Here is a 26,326-nt window from a genome sequence, read left to right on the forward strand (position 1 = left end):
GAAATTAAGCAACTAAAAAAGTAATGTTTTGACATTTAGTATGAAATTGTAATTACTTTTGTTTAAATTCTAGGTTATTGCTTGAATTTTACCCATCAAACATGTGATAGCCTTAAAAATAATGTACCACAAAATTTCGTATTTATTCTTATTTATTATTTTGTATATTTGTTTCCCAAACACACTCTTCATATAACAAATAAAATCATAAGAATTTAATAATGGTAGGGAGTAGATCATTATTTCAATTTGTTGGTTTTATATTTTAAATACCCTGTGTCTTGCGTTTTTAAATGAGGCAAATTTCAATTGTCTGTGACATCATAAAATCACCCTGTAATTTTTAGGCTTCATTTTCTTCTGCACCTTTTTTAAAATTTTTATTATTAGTTGTTCAAAACATTACATAGTTCTTGACATATCATATTTCATACATTTGATTCAAGTGGGTTATGAACTCCGATTTCAAATATTGTAAAAGCAAAGCAAAAAAAAAAAAAGTGGGCAAATACAACTGTGCACACACAGAAATAAGAAGCACTTTTCTTATTTACATGTGAAAAAGCCATGTTTTGTATTATCGTTATAATTAACATTATCCTATAACCAGATTCAATAGTACTTTCAAAGATGGTTGAGGTATGTAAGTTATTATGCCTTATATTTATTAAGTATCCCAGTGGAACACACTTTCATATATATTAAATCATTCCATCCAAATGAATCTATGAGGAAGGTGATTTGCTTAAACTTCTGACTTTTCATGAGTTTGACCAAATTTTTAGTCACAAACTCAACAGGCCCAAGTGCAGGATAATTATTCATCTCATATAGATTCAGTATAATTTGTCCTGAAGGTAATTAAATTCTAAGATTACATGTTGCAAATTCATTTTCTCTTGAATAAAATATTCAGTTTTCATAATTGTTTGCTAAATTATTCATTCATGTGATGTGCAAATTGTTTGTTTTTAATTTTATTTTTTATTTCATAGATTTAAATTTAGAGCCACAAATGTCATGGGACAATTTACTGACTCTGATTACTCTGACCCTATTAAGACTTTAGGTAAGACAAATTTTGTAGTTTAATTTATAATCTCAGCATGTTTATTATAGTTGAAACATTTGTTAAATATTTAGTAAATTTATTAATTTGTGGCTGGATATTCATGTGCAAACTTATTTCAAGATTAGTTGTATGGAAAAATAGTGTTTCTAATGTTCTTTGAAAAGATAAGATATTCTGTCCATTTAGATCCGGGTTTAGATTTTGTAGGGTATTGGTTCTATGCTGACATCTGCTAACATTACCTAAATAAATAGTTATTTGGTTTCTTAAATATACAATCTGATGTGTCAAATATTGTTGTCTAATAAAAGAGTAATAAGCTTATAGAAATTTTGCTTGAATAATTCTAAAACACTTGAAGATTATAAGTTCCTTAATATAGTTATTTTATTTTATTCAACTCTTTCATGAGTTTCTTCAATTACACTCATCTAAATGAGACCTAAATCAGATACTCACACACTTTAGTCAAGTGCATATGTTTATCATCATCCTCATTGTCATCAAAGTTACCATCCCATAATCATTTCTAACATTAAGTATTCTGTACCAGATATACTTCTAGATTCTTCTCTGGTATTAACTGGTGAACCCTTCCCTACAAGTTGGTTCAGTGTTTCTCAGCCAGCATGATTTATGCCATAGGGGATATTTGACAGTGTCTGGAACCATCTGTGTTTGCCCAAACAGTGCTGTTGTCAATGGTGATGGCATCTAATGGGCAGAGGTCAGGAGTGCTGCTGAATTTCTGTAATGCACAGGATAGCCTATAGCGTCAATTGTGTTGGAAATGGAAAACATAGGTATTAATGTTTGCTCCATTTTACAGATGAAGAAACCAACATTATATTATTTTTATAATTAATTGTCTGGACATGGATTCTAGCATGCCAACACAGGATTCCATAACACAATTCTTCAGATAAAAGATTTGAGGACTGGGTTCAAATGTTTGGCTCTGTCACTTAAAACAGATAATTTAATTTTTATAATCTCAGTTTCTATTTGAAAAATGGTAATGAGAGTATCTTATTTGAAGGGTTATTGAAAGTTTAAAATGAAATAATATATGTAAAGATGTTAATATTTTCTATTTAGTGAATTTTTAAATGCTTCATAGCTTCTTTTGGATAGTAAATAATTAAAGATTATATAAATATCTTTATTTAGGAAAAACTATTTCCCTAGGACTTCACTGAGAGGTCAGAGAGATTCCTATTTCTTTTGCACACTCCCTCAAACCCCCACCCCAGGTTAGCCATCTATAATACCTTAAGGGACTCAAGAATAGTGTGTCTCTGGTCTTTCTGGAAATGTGTAGACTTTGTGATGCTCAGATCCTAGTGAGCTGTTGCTTGATAGATTTTGAGTTAGGGGTAGATTTCAGTGAGAGTCATAACTGCAGAAAGATAGATTGTTCTACCATTTTTAGGCAGAAATTCTCATCAGATTGTGGAAATATTAATTGTATAAAGAGCCACCTTCTGCAGGCCCTACATAGAGAAACTCCATTTTGAAGAAATAAAATATTGGGGGCACATGGATTGCTAACAAGTGTTTACAGAGGAATAAAACAAATATCTTTGGCTAAGCTGTTTAATTCTATAAAACCACTGGCCTGATTAATTTCACCCAATATTTTAATCTTTTTCAAGATAGCCAACTTGATTTGTAATTTTTAAATTGTATCAAGCAGTTCTTAATTTGGTAGGTGAATCTATTACACCCTAATACCACCTTGGCAAAGTGAATGTCTTTTGGTCATCTGTATAATTTGCTATAGCTTACAGCATTCAGAGGCCATCACTGAAGCTAAATAGTGATCCTGGTGCATTTACTGGTAAATGATAAAAGATAATATGGATAACTCATTTGCCTTAGATGTTATTTTATAGGAGCAAGGCTGAACAGAACTAGGCTTGCTGTGCTGGGTATTATGTGATTTGTCTCTCATCAGCTTTCTGACTTCATACAGATGATATAGATAGGAGGACATGTTCATTCACTTATTGGAGGCATCCAGAGTAATAGAAATAAGAAAGAATGGGGAGAGCCAGGCATTAGGAAACCTGATGTTCAGGGACATGATTCCTTAGATTCTGCCAATTGGCTTCCCTTTGGCCAAGGATGGGCTTCATCCAGCACTCTAGTATCCTGCTGCTTCTCAGCGATGGCCTTGTATTTCTGCCCTCCATTCACAGTCAAAGTATTGGAATACAACAACCAATTATGGAAAGTAACAAAATTACACAGTTTGTTATCTGGTTCCTTCACTGGAATCATAACCACCACCACCCCAGGGCCCAGATACAAATGTTTGTGTGCTCTGGTAACAGCATGAATCCAGAGCATGTGAGATATGTGATGTGAAGGACAAAGCACAGGATCCTGAGAAGGGTAGGGATGGAGGGACTGTTGAATTGTAGACTGAACACAGTAGACATAAAGTCTTCGGGCTGGTAAGACTTACTGACAAGAAAAGGTCCCATGTATCTATTATCAAATTTCTCATACTTTAGTATATTACTTGTTAACAGTGACATAAGGATGGCCTTTTAAGCTCCCCTTTAGAGTGGTCTTCCAAGGAGTCTCTCCTGATAAATAGTGGCTTTGTAATTGGTTTTTGTAGTGTAATATATATTTAGCTAGTAAAACAGTGACAGATGGGAAAGGAGGACTTTAATAGAAGGCCATAGAGTCAAAACAGTTCTTGAAAAAAAAAAAAAAAACCATTGTCAAGAAAGAGTAGAAAGACTCGAACAAGAAATAAAAGTGACAATTTCTATAATGAGCAAAAGTCTATGGCAAGAATGATTTTATGGCTGTGAGGATGGGGACAAGCAAAGAGTGAAGTAATTGGTATAATACCCCTCATGTCATCAGAAAATGACAAAGGATTGTTGCATCCTTTTTCCTCCCATGTATGTCGTGTGTTAGGATAGATGATATCATCCACAGCAGGCTAGTGGTGTCAGCATTCCTGGCAAGTAAAGACTTAAGTGTGAATGTAATCCTAGACTTCAGTGAAAGAAGTCCAGGGTCCATCTAGGTCATCCAACCACCCATGGATAAGCATTCACTCATTGGTATTTTGCACACCACAGGCAATGAACTCGGGCTGAGTTGCTTGCATATCAATTAAAACTTTCAAGATATAAAAGCCTTCTGGCAAGGCTGCATTTCTACAGTTCATTTTGGTGGTAGTTGTCCCTTTCAGAAATGTTATATGGAATTAAAAATAGAGGCAGAAAAATCACTATAGACTGACTAACTAAAAAACATTTTAAGTTTAGTAAAAGGAACTAAAGTACAAAGTGAAATGGGACCACAGTGAAGAAACATCTGCATTTAGGGAAATTTTTATGTACCATAGACATAAACAAGGGAAATGACATAGACATTACTTTAATCCTTAAAAACATACTTGTAATGTACATATTTTGTTTTCATTCAAGACTGAGCATTAGCATTTTTATTAACATAATTCACAAGATATTCAAACTCTTTTTTTTTTAAATCCTTCTTGGGCACACCAGTTTATGGAAACAGCTTGTAAGCAATGTTTTGATTACAAGGTTTAATTATAGTGGATTCCTGTGATTTGAATACCAGTCACCCCTTTCTGCACCTTACAGGGCTCTCATTAAAGCTGCACTAGATGAAACCTTAAACCCCATGGCAAAGGCACTCCGTGATTGTTTTCTTTTGTCATAACACTTCTCATTTAATTACTGTGCTAACAATGAAAAGTCCCAATATACTCACTTAGATGCAGAACTAGGGAGTTATGTGTCATTTGCAGCAAAAGGATCACTTCTTCTAAGGCACCAGAGGAGCAAAGGAGAGTTTTATTTTGTAAACAAAGCAGTGATGTGGTGCTAGACCTCACAAACTCTATAGTCAGACAGGCATTATTAGTCAGGCAATTTTAGTATGTATGCAGCATTTGTAACCTCAGGTTAGTTACATAGCAAATTAACTTCTGAAATCTTAATTCAGAAAGAGTACCGTAATATATACCTCATAAGCTAATTAGGAGATTAATTTAGATAAGGCAATGGATGTATCAATATGAAATGTTCATTAATAAAGATAGCTGACATCGTTTGTTCATGTTCCAAGCTTTTAAGGGGTTTTACATGTAAACTTGTATATTCTTCACTCTAACTCTGTAACATGACCTCTTATTTATGATAGTTCCAATACATAGGCAAGAAATCTGAAGAATCACATCCTTAAGCAGTTTATCCAAGGATTTTAGCTACAAATAAAAAAAGAAAGAAAGAAGGAAAGAAAGAAAGAGAGAGAGAAAGAAAGAAAGAGAGAAAGAGAAAGAAAAAAAGAAAAAAAAAAGTGTTGTCAGGCCTGGCTCTCAGATCAAAACAATACAACTCCAGTGAGTCCTATGTTTACAAATACTGGCTGAAAATCACTATGTGCCCAAGTAACTTGCATTTTCACTACTAGTGGTGATGTCTCTGCTCTCACAGGCTCCCTGTCCTTGCTGTACCACTTTGTCTTCTCAATATTTTTAATTATTTTTAGTTGCTGTCTTTTTCACTTCCTTGTCTTGACTTTTTGAAGTTATCATTCACATTCACAAATGAGCAGGCCTTATTTTTGTGCACATAGGTAAGATAATGACTTTTTACAATGAAGGGTGACTTTTTCCCACACCCTGGCAAAAAATATTGATTATCCATTTTTAACATGTTGCCATTTTTAATGGATAGAAATGACATCCCTCGAAAGCATTATAATTTGTATTTATTTTTTAAAACATTTATTGAGTATTATTGTGTGTATTGATGGGTTCAACATGATGCTGAGATAAATGTATACAGTGTAGATTGAGAATCTTTCTAACTAATATATCCATCACCTCCAATACTTATCATGTATTTCTCCTATCTAAATACATTTTTTAAATAATAAAATCGAGTAATTCTTAGTAATTCTTTGTGCAGTGTGTGTATATCCCAAATGACTAGCACTGGATCAAAAGAACAGAGAAACTCCCTAGCTAGGTGTGGTGTCACACACCTGTAATCCAAGCAGCTTGGGAGGCTGAGGCAAGAGGATCAAAAGTTCAAAGCAGCCTCAGCAACCTAGTGAGGACCTAAAGCAAATTAATGAGACCCTGTGTGTAAAACAAAAATATTTTTTTAAAAGGAGGGCACTGGGATGCAGCTCAGTGGTTAAGCACTCCTAGATTCAATCCCCAATACCAAAGAGAAAGAAAAATTTCCTACACTTTAATTCTGAGAACTTTTAAAAATAATAAAAAGGCACTTTATCTGTATCTGTATGAGGAGCCAGACATGGTATTATAAGTTTTATATGTCATTTAATTCAAGGGTCTTCTTATAGGTGTTTTAAAAAGCTTAAAAATTTGAATCCCTATGTTGAATTTAAATAATAATTTGAGTTAAAAGATAATGCTATGAAAAGTTAGTGCTTTGCAATTATGATGAATTAAATTACAACAGGACAATTAATTATGAAAGCAAAACAATTTAATTTATTCTGTCACAGTGTTTTAAATCAAGTCAGGAAATGACTTGTGCATATTACAAAAAGAAGCAAGTAAAAAATTCTATTTTCTCTGAAAGGATTTGGAGAAGTGACCTCATTCTGTACTGGTAATGCTCTGTGGGTTCATGCACAGCGGTGAATCACAAAGTGAACTTGATAATCAGGGTACATTTTGTCCTCTCCTGGTGGCACTTTTGAAATGCATGTGCCCAGAAGATTACATATTGTTTATTAATATATTATATGTCATTTCCTCACTTGGCCAGTGCTTTGAAATGGAAATCTAATCTGAAGTTTTTTTGTGTGTGTGGTCTATGAAAACATTTTTTTCCCACTGAGTTCTAAGGCCCAGTGATTCATTGGAACCTGATAAGATGATTCTTTATTCATCTTCATGCTTCCTTTCCCAAGCATATCCAATTAGAGATAGCATGTGAAATTCATAAAACAAACCATATTTTAATGTATAAAAACAGTGCAGCTAAAATATTTTTAAGAAATGGGCTGTTCACAGCATCTTTTAAATGAAGCTAGAGATAGTAGGGGACCATGGAGCTATGATAACTGTTAAAAATTCGCTATTCATTTAAATGTACCATGCAGGATAGCCACAGGAACCCTTTCATATTGGTAGCAATTCATAAGCAACAATCTAGAGAAAAAGATGAAATATTAATCTGCATATTTTATAGATAGTTAATGTGTTGTTTCATTGAACTGAAACATTTTTCCAGCAAAATTACAAATCATGTAACTTAAAATTGCTTATAATTAGTAGTTGTGCCTAAAATAACTGTTTAATAATTTCCATCTTATTTTGTTCAGTGCTAAGTTGTCAACCTGAAAATTTTAATATCACTTCAAAATCACATATTTGTTCATTAGTAAATTTAACAAATGTTTTTTGAGCATTTGCCATCTTTGAATTACTAGTCTCAGAACTTGGGGGTAGTTTTGAATAGAACAATGACCTCTGTCCTCAGGGAGCTTACATTCTGGACAGTAAATAATAAGAATAAAAAATATGTAAATATTTTAAAACATAAGAAATATGGAGAAAAGCAAAAGCAAAACAGAGTGTAGGGGGTGTAGAAGAGGGGAGGCAGAAAGTACATGGAATGTGTATTTATTTTAATTTTTTAAAATTTTATGTATTTATTTGCTCATTTATTTTAGTCATACATAACAGTAGAATGTAATTTGGCATAGTATACATACATGAAGTGTAACCTTTACTAATTAGGATCCTATTCTTGTGGTTGTACATAATACTGAGTTAACCTGGTCATGTATTCAAATACAAGGCTAGGAAAGTTATGTCCAATGAATTCTACCGTCCTTACTGTACCCCTCCCATTCCTTCCCTTCATTTCCCTTGTTTAATCAGTGGACTTCTTTTCTTCTCCACCCTACCCTTCCTTGTTGTGGGTTAGTATCCATATATAAGAGAGAACATTTGCCCTTAGGTTTTGTGGGGTGGGTTTATTTCACTTAGCATGATATTCTCCAGTTCCATCCATTTACTGGCAAATGCCACAATTTAATTCTTCTTTATGGCTCAGTAATAGTCCACTGTGTGCAAATACCACATTTTCTTTATCTATTCATTCATTGAAGGATACCTAGGTTGCTTCCATAGCTTGGGTATTGTAAATTGAGTTGCTATAAATATTGATGTGGCTGTGTCACTGTAGTATGCTGATTTTAAGTCCTTTGGGTATAGACCAAGGAGTGAGATAACTGGGTCAAATGGTGATTCCATTCCAGGTTTTCTAAGGAATCTCCATACTACTTTTCAGAGTGGTAGCACCAATTTGCAATTCCACCAACAATGTATGAATGAACCTTTCTACCCACATCCTCACCAATATTTGTTGTTACTTATATTCTTAATAATTGCCATTCTGACTAGAGTAAGATGGAATCTCAGTGTGGTTTTAATTAGTATTTCTCTAATTGCTAGAGATGTTGAACATTTTTTTCATGTATTTGTCAGCCACTTGTATTTCTTCTGTTAAGTGCCGGTTCGAATCCTTTGCCCATTTACTGATTAGATGATGATGATGATGATGATGATGATGATGATGATGATTATTTGGTGTTGAATTTTTTGAGTTCTTTGTATAACCTGGAGATTAATGCTCTATCCAAGGTACAAGTGGTATCCTAGATAGGGTGGAGTCTGATCAGGCTGCCACCACAAAATACTGTAGACCAGGTGTCTTCAAAACAGAAGTTTGTTTTCTTACAATGTAGAGTCTAAGATCAAGGTTCCAGCACATGTGGTATCTGGTGAGGTCCTTCTTCTGACTTACAGATGGATGCCTTCTTTCTGTGTCCTCACATGGCATTTACTTGGTACAAGTGTAGAAGTAGAAAGGGAGAGGAAGAGGGCAAAGAAGGAAGGAGAGTGGAAGAAGGAAGGAGAGAGAATAAGCACAATAGAGTAAACTCTCTTGCATCTGTACTTACAAGGACACTCAATCTATCTGATCAGAGCCCCACACTTATGATGTCATTTAAACTAATTTCTTCCTTTCTCCAAATCCAGCCACACTGGTGGCCAGCATTTTAACATATGAATTTTGGGGTGATTAGTGTTCAGTCCATAGCAAGTAGTCATTGAGAAGGTGTTTGAGCAAACCCTTGCAGAGAATGAAATGGTCACTGAGGCAGATTCTCAAGTATTTTACCTCTTCAGGCAGAGGAAGAAATTACCACAAAAACAATGTACTATGAGTGATGTGGTCACTCTTCAGTAAAAAAGCTAGTCTGGCTCCAGAGCCTGAACAAGGTAAGTATGGAAGGGAAGTAAGAGAGTTAACTGGGGACCAGAGAGCAAATCAGAGATCAGGTCACAGGGGCCATTGGAGGGACTTTAGCTTTCCTCTGTGAGCCATGAGGAGGATTTTCAGAGAGGGGTGATGTTTTAAAAAGCTTATCCTGGTTTCTCTGTTAAAAATAGATGGCAAGACAAGGGTGGACAGGGAGTCTTGTTAGGTGTCCATACAATAATTCATGCAAGACAAGGTGGTGGCCTGGATCAGGGTACAAGAAGCAGAGCTTGTTAAGAAGAGAGTGGAGCAAAACTATAAGTATAAAGAAGAGCATCACGAACTCTCAAATACCTTCTAACTAAATTTCAAGATTATTACATTTTGACATTCTTTTCATTGATTTTTACAATCATTATTTATTTTTGAAATAATTTATAGTAGGTTATAGACAACATGATATTCCAGTGCTAAAGCTTCAGCATGTTTCTTAATAAAAAAATTATTATACTGCCATAGTTAAAGACAATCAACCATAAATCTTTAATATTTTAATACTATGTAATATGTATGTAGTAGCTTGTTATTACCTGGATGGTAAAATTGATTTGTAGGAAGTAACAGTATGATCCCTCCTTATAAACTGTGTTTTCTTACTTACCATCAGCAAATAGTAGATGGGGTGATATTTTGACATCATGCTAATGTTTAATTCCCTATCAACCTTTCTCTTAATCATTTTAAAATGCATTTATGATTGTTACCTGAATCAGTTATTTCATTAGGAATATGAAATGGTCATTTTAAAATTTTATCCCTCTGCATTTCTTTAATTGTATTCTTTCTACATTTATTAAATAGAATTCTCTTCAAACAAAGAGCTTTATCTTCTTAACTAGGGCTATTTTCTTTAAAAAAAAGAATCCATAAAATACAGTTCATATGAATCATAAAATTACAAATTTTAATCAGAGTTGATTACAATTATTTATAGTAAGAAAATGGTGTTGCCATAATTAAATCTTACAAATCAGTATTTTTATTTATTTTTTCTCTTATGATAATATGAATGTTTTAAAAATGATTTTTAAAATCATTTTTGAAAATATAAAGTCATTCATTAAAATATGTTCAACCTGTTTTAAAATTTTCAGTTTTTATTCTTTAACATATTAAATCATTATCTCTTTGGCCATTAGGAGCCCCTTCAAGATGATTTTTTTATACCTTTATTTGCTCATTTTTTATGTGGTACTGAGGATCAAACCCAGTGCCTCACATATGCTAGGCAACCACTCTACCACTGAGTCACAACCACAGCCCCGATCTTTTATTCACTTCATGCTATTAGCCTTTGTTAGCTTCCTGCCTTTATGGTACCATTATGTATTTTGAATTTATTTTACTCCTATTTCTACTTTGGAATTATTATCTCTCCAAGTTTCCTTGCATTCATATAGTAAATACTGTGCATACTTTGAATATAGTGCAGCAGAATTTTCTCATGAATTTTATATAATATATTTTACAATATATATATATATATTTATATAAATATAGATATATTTATATAAATATATATATATATATATATATATATATATATATATATATATATTTCTAACCCTAACCCTGAGCAACAGGAGTAATAAAATTTTTCTGAGAGATGGAAGGATGCAGTTGAAAAGAAGAAAGTGTGGGGGCTCAGCTTCGCACATAATAATTTTGATATTTTAGTTATACTTATAAATAAACTTGTATAGTAAGCAATTGGTTATACAAGAATGGCATTTGATAGGTTAAAATCCTAGTCATCATCATACAGGTAAAAAGTAAAAACCATGAGGCTAGATGAGATTACAAAGGAGTGAGTTTAGAAAGAGGAAAGGACCAAGGATTGAGCCCCCAGATTAAATGATCTAGGAAAAGAGAATAAGCAGGGTTTTTTTTTTTACTAGTATTCTTGAGCAATATAACAAGAAAATATCTTTCTTTGTGATTTGAAATCCAAAGTAGTATTCTATGACAATGTTTACTGATAATGTTGTCCCTCTTTTCCAGGTGAAGGACTTTCAGAAAGAACTGTAGAGGTCATTCTTTCAGTAACATTGTGTATCCTTTCAATAATTCTTCTTGGAACAGCCATATTTGCATTTGCAAGGTAAGATTTGTTTGTACTCACGTTCCCAGGATGCTTTATGGGCATTATATCAATCACAGTCCAATCAGGAGACAGAATCCTCAGTAGTTACAGAATGGGAAACATATACTTTTTAGTTTTCTTAAATTGACAGAAAAAAATCTTTTTATTCATTTATCATGTGTACTATGATGTTCTGAAGTACATATGCAGCATAGATTGACTAAGGAAAGAATTCCTGTCATCTGAATGGGAAAAATTTAATGTGAAGAATATTAAATAAAAGAAATGGTAAACTACTAAAAGTGGGTAAAAGAGAATTCTAAGGAGCCTAGAAGTAGCAAATGCAAGAAAGCAACTACTCTCCTTAGTCTGAGGGACAGGAAAGTAAAGGAACTAAGACTGAAAGAAGTCCCAAACTAATGCTGTCATGTGCAACCTATCAGTGGGCAAACAGGGCAGAGGACAGGGAGCTCTTTTGTAGAAGTTATCCATCATTATTGGAGGATAGGCAGACTAGAATTGCTTGTAGAAGCATCTAATTTTTGTTGGATGGGATATGTGGGCTGGAGCTTCTTGAAATCCTAAACCAAAGGGATGAAGAGAGTTTTCACTTCAGAGGCAGTGAGAACTCATCCAGGTGGGCTTGATTTCCAGAAGAAATAATAATAATGCAGGACTGAAATACATAAGGGCAGTGGTCCTTAGTGCCTTGAAGATAGGGACCATGTTTTATAATTTCTATTTCTTCATCAATATGTAATACATAATAAATAATGAATGTTAATTATGTGGCTGATAAAATAGCTACATATTACCTCATAATATCAATATTATTTATAGATAAATGATCAATGAAAAGGCTGTCAGATTCATATGACTTCATTCTGAACCTGAGTTTTCTGATTATAATAAAGATAATATTCTTCATAATATTTTCATAAAAATTCAATGAGACAATTAAAAATCATTTGTATGTATTTGCATGCATGTAATAATGTTTCATTATATAAAAACAATGGATTTTTTTAGCACTGACATTAATAGTACTGATACTAATATTTCCATTTTAACATATTTTCTTTTCATGGCAAATCAGTGAGACAGCTAGAGTGAGAAGAAACTGGTCATAGCCTCAGTCTCCCAGACTCATCTATTTCAAATATGCCAGTTGTTCAGGCCTTGATCAACCAAGTCTTATTAAATTGTGGATGTAAACCAAACAATTTGTTTCAAAATTTTTATCTTTAAAAAGTCTTTAGTAGAAAATGTTCTGTGGAATTTAAACAGGCAAAACAAAATTGAATAGTTCTAAAATTGCCACAAATTCTGAGAAGTGATTCTAACAAAGAAATGATCTGATTAAATGTCTTCACTTATAAAGAAAACTAATAGAAAAAAAACCCAGTAGGGAAAGGGGACTGGGAATAAGAACAGAGAGAAAGGGGAAGTACTGGGGAATGAAATCGACCAAATTATTATCATGTACATGTATGAATATGTAATACTATAACAATTAATCCTATTATTATGTATAATTATAATGCACCAATAAAATTTTTTGAAAGGGAAACTAAACCTAATTCTTATGCTTTTTAAGATATTCCTTTCTTGGACTTTATTGTACTTGTTTTAGAATTCGACAGAAGCAGAAAGAAGGTGGCACATACTCTCCTCGGGATGCAGAAATTATCGACACTAAATTCAAGCTGGATCAGCTCATCACAGTGGCAGACCTGGAGCTGAAGGATGAGAGATTAACGCGGTGAGCACACTCCACTGGGCGAACAGTGGTCCAGAGGGCCTGGAGCCATGACCCCACCCTGACCTATGCTTGTTGGAAGTGTTTGTGGGGCTCCAGTTTACACAGGTCACAGAGATCTTCTTTCAAAGGGTGACCTCTGTCTTCCACACACTTCTCACTGGTGTTCAGAGAATTACTTAATCTTCCTAATATTTTGAGTTCAATATGAACCTCAGACTCTAATGTTCAACAAGATTTTCTTCCTGAGGCAAATATTTTTACACATTATGTTTTACATTTTGTTTAAAAATTCATTTCATGTGATAGATTTCATATATATCAGATTTGTTTCAAAATGTCCACTTTTTAATAACGAGTTTAATTACATTTATAATAACTTGATATTGTTTATGTCAGTTTTGAGAGCATCTATTAAACCTCCCTATTTTAGTATAAAATTAAATTTATAAATTGTATATAACATTTTAGTATTTATAATTGATTAGTATTTAAAAACTAAATGCAAATCAACAATTTACCTTCAGAAGGAGAAGTATAAATGTGTGTACTAAATATGGTCACTGGTATGTATGGGAAATACTAAAGTGTTTGATTTTTTAAAATCCTAAATCTTTTTAAAATAATTGTGAATTATTTGAAATATTGGCACACTTTAAAACTTGTATATAAGTTATTCATTAAGTTCTTAGTAAAAGCTATCATCAGGCTGTTTTAACAAGTTGTCTTAAGAAGTTAATAATTTTTCTTATAAGATCCAACAGAATGTGATGCTTATAAATTCAAGATTATTACACAGTTCTCTTGACATTTTAAGAAAGAGTAATTTTTAAAAATTAGTTAATTTTTAAAATATAACATTAAAGGTCTTGAGTATCAAAAAGAATCATTTGTTGTTGTCACTTTTCAAAGTTGGTCTTTACCTAATAGATTGACTCTGAAAGTGTGTTTCCAGCATGTTTAAAAATATCTAATATGTGCCTTAGAAGGAGGTGTCATCTGGATAAGCAGGGTCTTTCCAAATGTTATAAAATTAAGGTTATTTAGCATATCACTAAACCACAATAAAACTTGCTTTGTAGGATACAAAAATTTACTTTTTAAACATTTGAATGCTGATCTTTGTTTATACTCTAATAGAGTCTGTTCCCATTTATAAATGGATAGTGTACCAAAGATGTACATGTAAAATGATTGTATATTATATAGGTTATCATTTTTTACATTAGGAAGTTATATATAAGAGATTAAGAAATTCCCACCATGACCTGCCAAAGCTAACCATATCATAGAACAGTAGAGTATTGCTAGATAATACCCTAGGATACTAGGTATGTTCTGGACCTGAAGGCGTCATGCTACATAGTAAAAGAAAATTTCTTCTCTTTTCCTCATGGGCCAACTGAATTTTAGTATGTCCTCCTGCCTCCATTTCTGCACTCCTTTTTCAGTTCCTTGTGACCCCTCTACAGACTGAGAGCCCAAGGGCCTTTCCTGAACACCTGAAAATGTACAAGGGATAACTTCGGATCTCTTGGTACAATTAATTTGAATGATTTAAACAATTTTAGTTGAATCTGTTCATCCTAAACTGTAAATGTCAAGGAGACTATAATACTTGCTGAACATTTTTATTTTCTTTAAAGGAATCTTTATTAAGCCCCCACAATCCCTTGTATGCAGATCTTTAGAAATATAAAACACACACACACACACACACACACACACACAGTGGAGAAAGTATTCTCTATCAAGGAGGTCACTGTTCAGGGCAGTGGACCTTCTATAGTGAGGCTGGTTTCCCTAAGCTCAGTGTGTGTTCACAACTTACCCCATCCTCCACTTCTGAACACTGAATACAGCCATTATTTTTTTAAAAAATTGTAAAGTTTGTAAAACTTATTTTGTTTGTTTTGACTTTTTACAATGACTATCATCTTGCAGCTATAGAAAAATTTCAAATCATGGACATGTGGGGCAATGACTTTATAGCTTGCTAATTATTGGGTATTTATAATCCAGGGGCTGCCCTATTTGACCTTGACTCCATATTATTTATTTTCTAGTTCTCTGTCTATTTATTTATATAGTACATGGTTTGTAAAAGGCTATAGAAGTAAAATAATACTTTGAATATTTTTTGCCCCATAGAAAATTATTATGTATTAACTCTAGTAATAGCAAAATTGAAAATATTCATTTCCATGATTTTCACTTTTTCATTTGTGTGTTATGATTCTGGAATTCATGACTTCAAAACACTTGTTTGTAATAGCAATAGCACATAATAGTATTTTTTTGGTTGTATTACAGAAATTCATTAAAAATAAATATTGAGTCATTTGGGTATTAACTCTTCATTATAGAGTTCTACAATTTTTCATGTTAGTAGACTCATAATACATTAGGCAGGACTGGAAAATTATAACTACCTGCACATATCCCAGGGGCCTGACCTTCAGTGGAGCTGAAAAGTTCTTAGTATTTTTCCAAGAACTCAAAGATCTCAATTTGTTTCATATCAGGGACTGATGGTGGAGGTTCTGGGAGCAAAGAATCAAGGAGGTAGAGTTAGCTCCCCAGATTTGTGTGTAGCTTTCATCATATGTCTTTGTTATCTTAAAAAAGAACTTAGTTCTTTTAAATCTACCCAGCTAACATATGTGCTTTCTGCTTGAATCTCAGCCTTGTTCTTTTTCTTCTAACCTGCCAAACTTTTCATGTAAAACCGAGCTTGTAAATTTTCCTGTGTTCTATATCTGCACATGTCCAAAAGCAAATGATTTGAGAGAATAGCTAATCAATAAATTGAATCTTAAATTAATATTAATATTAAATAATAACAAATCAATTAATGAAAATTCATTAACAAAAGCAAAGTTATATTGATTTGCAATTTTATATTTAAGATGTTATTTAATTTTTATGCCCCACTATATACTTATGTTTTAAAGCCAATCCTGTAATTTTTGTACATGTAAACTCGAATTATGTTTTACCTTGTTTCACAAAGTGTTTGAAGATAGCCTTCCATGTTACATTTTTTCTTCCCAAAGAAGAACAGAAGTAAAATAATGATTCAGTACTACTTAAACTCTTTTTAAAATTTTTTTTATTTGTTCTTTTTAGTTATACATGACAATAGAATGTATTTTGACATATTATATATACATGGAGTACAATTTCTCATTCTTTGGTTTGTACATGATGTGGAATTACATTGGTTGGGTATTCATATATGAACACAGGAAAGTAATTTCCAATTCATTCTACTCTTTTCTATTCCCATTCGCCCTCCCTTTCCATCATTTCCCTTTCTCTAATCCAAACAGTACTACTAAAACTCTTTTTTTCTATTTGTTGTTTTTAGTCATACTTGACAGTAGAATGTATTTTTTAATATCTTTATTTAATTTATTTATTTACTCAATGTGGTGCTGAGAATTGAACCCAGTGCCTAACACATGCTAGGCAAGCACTGTATCACTGAGCCAAAACCCCAGGCCCCCTCCCTCCCTCCCCCCAGTAGAATTTATTTTAAGATATCATATATGCATGGAGTATAACATCCCATTTTTGTGGTTGTACATGATGTGGAGTTACACTGGTAATGTATTCATATATGAACATAGGAAAGTTATGTTTGATTCATTCTACTGACTTTCCCATTCCTATCCCTCCTCCCTTCCTTCCACTCCACCAGGTCCAATCTGGTGCTGCTTAAACTCTTAAGAACATTCAGAGATATGCTAAAATAATATTTTACATCCTTCATTGGATTGATAATTATACAGTTATGCACATTTTACATTTAAGTTTAGATAACACAAATTATATTTTTAAGAAAGGATATTTAATATCTGAGGATGACCTAGTTTACATTCACTAGATTAGAAAATGATCCTTGGGATTTGTTATCTGATAAACAAAACAACTTCTTATGACTCCTGTAAAACAGCCACTTGAGTTACTAAGGTGAGAAAGATTCTGAGGGCAATCTGTTGGCAAGATCAATACAGGTGAGATACAAAACTGTGCCTCTTATTAAAGACCATGAAATTGACCCTATGGATCATCTTTAATTTGTTTAATTGTAACACAAATTACCTTCCCAAGAGAGTTATAAATTTTTTGTTTAAGATTTATTTGTTAGAAAAGTTTTTTTTTACTATGTCTTTCTACAATTAATTTATAGGAGTTTGTTTTATATTGTGACTAATTGGGTGAAGAAAGTAAAATAAAATTAATCAATGCTGCTTGACAGAAATTCAGTTTCTTTTAGGACATATTTTTTTCCAAAATTTTGCACATCATTTCACACTAATCTGCCTATTTTAGTTGAGTGAATAATAGCACATATTTTTAAGTCTCAAGACCCTATCCAGTAAACATAAATAGAATTAAAATTTTTAACAAAAGGAAATAATTGAATGATTGTAAAAGTTATTTTAATAGAACCTTTCTTTCTTCAATAACTTTCTCTTTAGTGGATTTTTAGAAGAGTGCATATTGAATATTTATTCCATGTATCATCAAAAACTTATTATTTAAGAGAAGCCCATGAATGTGCTGTGTAAACTGTAAACCAGAATACATCTGGTATTGTTATTATTGTTATTTATATTTGTAATATCATAAACTACTCCAATCTATTTTTGCCATGGTTTACTAACACAGTGATTGCTGCTGCTTATGAGCAGCTACTATATGGTAAACATTGCATTTGCAATGATTTCACTGAACTGTTTCAACACTTTGTTACCACAAAGTCGTACTCATGACCCCATTTTGCAGATTAAAAATAAAGGTGATACAAAGGGCAGTTAAGTAACTGTCAATAATCATGATAGTCATGTAGATAGTAAGGAGAGCCATGATGTTGCTCAGTTGTCTGATTCTGAGGTGTCAAGATATACACACGTGTGTGCACATGAGTGTATACCGTGTCTAACTCTGAAATACACTAGAAGAGACCAATGTAAACACTCTTAAAAGATAAAGAACCATGGTATTCTTTTCCAGCAGTAATTTTTATGCTGAGAATGAGTCTAAGGAGACAACTACTTTTTTGATTTATTTCTCCTGATATGCGGCAGAGAGGAAATGAAACTTTAGTGAAGGATAAACTTGGAGAAACTGGAAAACCTTTGGAAATGCAATTCTTCAATAAGAATATATTATATTTGACTGACATATGAAACTTTATGAAAAATAGCTTTTTAAAATAGCATTTTAATTGTCATCATTGTTTGACAGGTTCTAGTCATTAATTTTGCTTCTGTCCTAAATTTAAACTATTTTTGCAAGCAGTGACAAAAATATGTGAATCCAGAATACAAGAAATACCTGCAAGTAGAATGAAGTTTAAGGTATTTAACGCTCATGTTCTTGTAGTAGCAAATCAAAGATAATGTAGTGTGTTTGTATACTAAATAAATAATGACTCTTTACTTCCAGATACTCTTCATTTTTCTTTAGACGCAAGGAGATTTTTGTCATCCAGTAAGTTATGTGGTAATGCAGAGTTCTGCTGTGATTATTTTAATCTTGTCAGGTGGTGTGCTCTGAATTTTAAAATACATGATATTGAACTCTTTTTTTTTTTTTTGCTTCATATGCTATTTCCCCAAAGACCCCAAACAATTGTACCTCTGTACTTAAAATGTTTCCTCTGTAAGACTGCATGCTACTGATATGGTAAAATTAATGTTATCAAAATGCACATTGACTCATAATGTGCATTTCTTAAAAATTTGCTGTGTTTGATTATGTGGTGTTAGCTTTAATAGTAAATTAAGTTTTTACCTAGATTTCTTTGCAGGTTTCTCATTATATTACTACAGTCATATAAGAACTCAGTTCTCCATCTGATGGGTGATGTCAGGATTTACACTTCACAGGAGCTCATTTCTACAACTATAGATTGGAGTCTGTAAAGACCAAGACATTGACATTTCCTATTCTCTACTTCCTGCTCTTCTGGTTCACACAGAGAGTGGCACATGAAATTTTTCTTCTGCCGTGACCAATGGGTAGCCAACTTTCCCTGTTTCCAGGAACTCCTCTGATGCTCAGAAATGCCATTTTTATCCTGGCACAAAAATTTCTTGACATAATCAGAAAGTAAAATAGCAGATTGTCAGCATTAGATGTATCCCCAGAAGCTGATTTAGTGCCCCAGAGATAATAAATTTCTTTATGGAAAGGATATGAATTGAGGCAGAAAATGAAACTATATTTGATTTCAGAATCATAAATCTACTAAAGAGGAATCAGTTTCCATTAGCCATAAGTCTGCATGGGGCCAGAACTCCTGATGCTATGGTTGACCAGGAGTAGTATTCAGTATGATTAAAACAGAGGAAGCCAGGCCTGTTTCTAGTCTAAACACACTTAGCATTTTGCAATCAGGAGTAACCCTGTTTTACTTCAGATTAACTAATTAACAAGTTTCATTGACAGAGTTAAATTAGTTTTATGAAAATGAATTTTATTCATTGGCTCTGTCTGATGGGATTCAAACATTTGTCAAAGTAAGATGTTATTGGGCTGAAGATTTAATTGATCACATCACACGTAAAATATCCATTTCCAAAGAGCACTCAAAATTGACCTCTTGGCATTGTAAACTGACAAGTGGTCTGGCTGAGCAACTCTGTTGAATGTCTTTCTTCATCATCATATAATAGAATCTCTTCACCATTTTCCCCCTTTCATGCCATTAGCAGCTTGGAAAATTACCTCCAATTTATAAAACTGTTCACTATTTATCACAAGTTTTCCTTTCCCAGAATGATTAAATAGTGTCCTGTTCAGAATGAGCTCTTACCTTGGCAGAGCTGAACTTAGTAGGGTGGATTGGTTAATCAGAACCTTTATAGAACTTCCACACACATTGTATTAACAGATTTGAGCATCTTCCAAATCTAGTTTTCTGAGGCTGCTTGTAAGTTCCAATGCAGGACCGTCATTGCTTACCTGCTGATATTGCTACCTAGCAAACAGCTCAGGCTATAAGACTTCTTTGAGACTGTGTGATGCCTTCTGTCATCTCTCCGTTGAAGTCTTCATCTGGAGCCCTTGTCCACCTCTTCACACAGCTGTCAGCAGTCTCTCCTCTCTATCCTCAGCTTCTGCCCTATTGCCCTTGAGATAGCTACATTATACCCATGGTTTAAATTTAGAATACATGGTTGATGAAATAAAACATCTGTCAAGAATTTGTTTTCTAATGTGCTAACGCGGAGAGACTTAGTAATAAATAAAATTCAACTTTGGTTACTCTGGAATCTCACTTCAAATTGTTGATATCAGCAAGAGTATTGGATTCCCATCTCTATCTAAAGGCCATTTTACCTTATTTGAATGAAAGAAATCTCAACTGGCACCTCTTGAATGCCAGTCACTTTTCTAGGCACTGGAAATACTGTGTTAAAGGAAGGAACGTTGCTTCCAAAGAGCTGTCCTTCAAGTTCCTATTGCTTTTTAAAAACATACTTGTCCTTACAGATATAAGGAGGCATTTTAAGAAAGTACTAGATATCACTTACTAATTAATTGCTCATCTAATTAAATACCAAAAATATTATATCACTCACTGATTCAGGTCATATGTTTCACTTACCAAATGAAGTTTTATAGTCAGCTATATAGTACCAGCTGACCCTAAAATAATATTTTTAATTGGTAGTGTGGACTCCAGAAAAATTATTGGCAATTTGGTAAAAGAATGAAAAGAAATATCTTAAAGGACACTATTTTAAAGCCTAGAAAAAATGAAAGAAGAGAAAAAAAATGAAGATACCTCTGAAAACATTACAATATTGCTTTGTATAAGTAATAGAATATCATGAAAGTAGATATAAAATTTAGTCTAGTCAATGAAATATATAAAGATTCATATTCAGTATTCTATAAAACTTGGAAATATTAATTAATATATTTTACCAGAGACATAGATTCTTCACAAATTTGTTATTTGAATAACCAGAACATATTATGGTGAACATATTCATAGTTTTATATGAAGGTAATAAATTTGAGGTTCTTTCATTTTTAACCTGTCTTAACTGGTTAAATAGAAAAAACAAAGTTTCTCAATTTATTCTCTGCCTCTGCTAATGCTGATTTAAGCTGCTCATCTATAGGTTATCAGCTATGGCTCTCTATTAAGACTATATTTTAATTCCCTATAGATTTCAACTAATTGACCTTGAGGGAAAGCTGAGTCTCTGTGACAATACGGTCTTCAATCACCACTGCCAACATAAATAAATGGTTCCTCTCTGGATCCATCAAGAGTAATCTGAGTGGGAATTCAAGTTTTTGATAGACTTTAAAGAAATGAGCTCAGATGTGAAATAATGCCCTTTTCAACAAAAAGGCATAGGACTTAAGACAGCTAAGATTGATGTAATAAAAAGCGTTTAGCCCTTTATATTGAAAAGTGGTCAGTTATCTTACTGAAATCTGGATGAATCCCAGATTGATTTTTCCACTAATGAACTGAATATAATTTGATTTTAACCTTCACTCTCATGTGTGAATCAGAGACTGTCTCAACCAAAATTTTTAAATTTAACAATTTTCAACAGAGTCTTAAAACTGTAAATTTTAAATTTTTCTAATTGAATTTAAATATCTCCTCAGGTCACTTGATTTGAAAACAGCATTCCTTTTGAAATATCATTGATTTTTATGCACACTAGTTTCTGAGTTTTTATGTTTAGCTAACCAGTCTTTCCTACAAAGAGTTTATTCTTTGTAAACATTTTGTGAAGCATTTTTCTCAATATATGTCTCACTTTTTCTAACTTTATACATTGTCAAATAATTGTGTAAATTAAAAACAAAAGTGTAAAAACGTCATATAAAGGATAAAACTTAGAACACAACTGGTACCTAAGAGATAAATATGATTATACAACATGAAGCTAAAACTATTAAAGCAATGATGTGTACACTATAGACAAGAATTGGGGGAGTCAATTTTATTTGAAATGCATAATTTATTCAAAATGCCTTCTCAAATTTGAGCTTCTAGGTATTTCAGGATTTCAATTCACACATAATATAAACATAGACTGAAAATTACATAAAAACTACTATTAAAATACTATACTGATAGTGGAGGTTAAAATCAATTTATATTCAGTAGTTAGTGGAAATAGATCTGAGAATTGTCCAGATTTCAATAATATAACTGGCTACTTTCCAATTTAAATAGCTGAGCACTTTTTACTACATAAATTATAATACATATAACTATATATTGTTATATAAACATAAATTTGTCAAATATATGTTCTTATGTTATATAAACACAGATTACATAAAGTCATTGAGTTTTGATAAAGCAAGTTGTACAAAAGAAAACAAAGGCAACACACAGCCTACCTCTTGTTTTATCAGTTGAATAAGCAAGAGCAATTTTATTGTTCACATATCCAACTTTCTAACAAGACACTTAGCACTCATTAATGTCAAATGTTAGGTGATATGATGATTCATATATTACTTATTAATGAATCACATGATCATGTTTAAAGCTTTGAATTATAACATAATGATAATTCTGTTTCTTAATAGTTTAGTGAAAAAGTTCTTGCAATTCATAAAAATAACCAGAGCACTTATATTTTGTTTACTGTGTATCTTAGTCTGAATTCACCCACAATTTTATATTTTCCAATGTTTAATCCATTTCTACTATGTAGAAGGTTAGGAAGGACATGAATTAAGCTGAGTGTTAATTCTTCTCCAGCATCAAGTATATATGAACCTAAATGCATGTATCCTTAATGCTTGTACTTAAATAGCCATAGCACAGAGTAGAAGGTGACTAATCCTTAGAAATTTGATTGCACAGAATGAAAACATAATTGGCTTTTTTGTACAACAAGCTATTAATATTTGAATCAGATACTAAGGAATAAGTGGAATTTCATTATAGGGGAGCACCTGGAGTGTTACCAACTTGAGAGGAAGGGAGAGCAAGAGACTTTCTGGAGTACAAGCAGGGAATGTGAGGCGTTTGCAAGGAATGATGTCAGAACTGTGGGCATGATTAGAAATGTTTCAAGTGATTATGCAAAAGCTGAATTATTATAGTGTCATTATATTAGGTATTTATTTGGTATCCTGAGTTGAAAGCTTGGTTTGTAATCTATATATTTGTGACCACTCTTTATGGAGGATGCTGATTAGGAAGAACACAATAGGGACTCTTTCTGTTTAATTTAGCACTATCTAGTGTATCCACTTTTGAGTAAAATAAAGAGAATGTTCTTTTCAAAATAACAAAAAATCCCTTCCTTTTTTTAAATTGATTTTATTTTTTTAAAAACACAACAGCAGATGTATTACAATTCTTATTACACATATAGAGTACAATTTTTCATATCTTTGGATAAAGTATGTTCATGCCAATTCATGTCTTTATACATGTACTTGTTTTTTTTTGCATTACAATTCTTATTACATATATATACCACAATTTTTCATATCTGTTTGTATATAAAGTAGGTTGACACTCAATTCGTGTCTTCATACCTTTACTTTGGATAATGATGTCCATCACATTCCACCATCCTTGCTAATCCCCTGCCTCCTCCCTTTCCCTCCCTCCCCTCTTCCCTATCTAGAATTCATCTGTTCGTCCCATGTTCCCCCTCCCTACCCCACTATGAGTCAGCCTCCTTATATCAGAGAAAACATTTGGCATTTTTGTTTTTTGGGGACTGGCTAACTTCACTTAGCATTATCTTCTCCAATGCCATCCATTTACCTGCAAATGCCATGATTTTATTCTCTTTTATTGCTGAGTAAAATTACATTGTGTATATATGCTACATTTTTTTAATCCATTCATCCACTGAAGGGCATCTAGGTTGGCTCCACAGTTTAGCTGTTGTGAATTGTGCTGCTATAAACATTGATGTGGCTGTGACCCTGTAGTGTGCTGTTTTCAAGTCCTTTGATATAGTCCAAGGAGAGGGATAGCTGGGTCAAATGGTAGTTCCATTCCCAGATTTCCAAGGAATCTCTATATTGCTTTCCATATTGTCTGCACCAATTTGCAGTCCCATCAACAACATATGAGTGTATCTTTTCCCCACATCTTTGCCTTTATGTCAGTGTCAGTTGTAGAATTATATGAATAGGAGCTGCTTGAGATATATGAAATAAACTAGAAATATTAATTATAATGCGAATGATGGTAACTCATTTATACATATTCCTTACTGAAGCCAGGGACTTCTCTTAACCATTTACATTTATCAGCATAATTTACATGTTTTCCCCATTCTCCAAATCTGGAAAGTGAAACAGAGGAGTAACTTGCTCAAGATAACATAAGTGGTATTTATTAAAGAAGGTATTTGAAGACACTAAGGTCATCATATTTTATAATGAGGCAAGGAATCGCAAATATCTACCCAAACTCAATACCTAGCCAGTTGTATTTTAAAATTCCAATAATTCAAGAGAGCTTTTAAAAACAAAATAAAATAAGAACAGTAAAATTAAAGCAACTTCCTGTAGAGTTTTTCACTGAAGAGAATTGGATTTAGAAAATATATATATTTTATTTAAGTAGAATTTCTAAATGAAGAATAAAGGTCATTATTGAAAGAAGAGCAAGGACATGAGTAATAATGAATAAGATTATGCTTTCACTATTTATTGTGCATTTATACTTTGATGTGATTATTCATGTTTGATGTTTCATAGATATTTCACAAAGGTATACTGATTCTTCAGATTTATTTATTGCTGGATTCTCAGAAACTAGCATCTATTTTAGATTCGTTACCCCAGTAAAAGTGCTTTTCTAGTACAGCCTTAAATATTCCTGGGTCTTCTGGGAAAGAGGGAATTTCTTCATTGTAGAATGGCAGTATGTCCTTTAAGTAAGAGAAGCAGAGGCCTGTCACTAAGTCAGATATAGTGTGTTTGTGTTTTACCAATCACAAGCAGAATAATGTTCTCTGTGATTATAAAAGTGATCTCCACCCAAGTCAAGAATTTCCATTTTTTTCAGTATCAGGGAAATGGATCTTGCTCATTGAAGCATCTTAGTCATTTACATCTTAAGCTCAGTTAACTAGAATTTGCCCTGCTTTCCTATTTTTTGAAGAACATGTCAGCATGGGAACATTCGACCCCAGTTACCCAAGTAGGTGTATGTAGGTAGTGTGGGCTCAAGCTCATTTTCATCTGTTCTTCTTGCTGATCTTTGCCAGAGATACTTCTAGCAGCTCCTAGTTTCAAACACTCTTTTCCCTCTCCAAAAGTTAAGGATACTTCTGATTAAATAGCCCAGTCAGCCTTATTTGTATTCACCTAGTTAGAGTCAGAAAGTCAGAATCATTCCAGGAAATTGTGGGAAGCTCTGTTTTGCTTATCTGTCAAGATTCTTTGCTCTAGCTTGTCATTTTGATGCCATATTTGATTATTGAATGTTTGGAGAGACCCACCTATCATTGAGAATTTTATCAATCTTCTTGATAATACCTACTTCAGCATCCCCATATTCTTCACCGATTCCTGTTTTATAATGAAATATGCTTCCTTTTGATTCATATTTTCTTCATTGAACACACCTCTTTGTGGCCATTCTCACAATATTCATTATACCATGTTTTTTAACCCAATTCTTCTATTTCATTCATCTGTTACTTCAAAACATACATCTTTTTATAAATATTTTTCACTTAAAGAATACAGAAAGATTATTACCAATATCGTTTAAAATGTAAAACTTTGAAAAAGGTTATATGTTATTCACTATATTTCATTGTATTTGTGCCTTTTGTGCTTTTTTTGCAGTGCTAATTGGTTGTGCATGATGTTTTATTAACAGTGCATTCATCTCTAAGTTTGTGTGTGTTACATATTCTATTTGGCTATTAAAAATATTTGTGTTTTTAGAATGTAAATAACTTGGTCAATGATCTGTTGTAGACATGTCTAAAGTAACTGAAATGATTGTAATTTGTTATGGCTGTATATTCATCCAAACACACTCATGGAACAAGATT

The 26,326-nt window shown here is 32.7% G+C and overlaps 1 protein-coding gene across 1 annotated transcript in view; it reads left to right on the plus strand.

Moving 5' to 3' along the window:
* Positions 1-26,326, plus strand: part of Ptprq (protein tyrosine phosphatase receptor type Q) — a 199,963-nt gene that overhangs the window by 148,286 nt on the left and 25,351 nt on the right. The window contains exons 33-35 of the mRNA XM_076853152.1: positions 996-1,069; positions 11,443-11,542; positions 13,158-13,286. Of these exons, the coding sequence (XP_076709267.1) occupies positions 996-1,069; positions 11,443-11,542; positions 13,158-13,286 (303 nt within the window). The remainder of the gene's footprint in view (positions 1-995; positions 1,070-11,442; positions 11,543-13,157; positions 13,287-26,326) is intronic.

The sequence above is a fragment of the Callospermophilus lateralis genome, chromosome 4, assembly GCF_048772815.1.
Source record: "Callospermophilus lateralis isolate mCalLat2 chromosome 4, mCalLat2.hap1, whole genome shotgun sequence".
NCBI classification, from domain to species: domain Eukaryota; kingdom Metazoa; phylum Chordata; class Mammalia; order Rodentia; family Sciuridae; genus Callospermophilus; species Callospermophilus lateralis.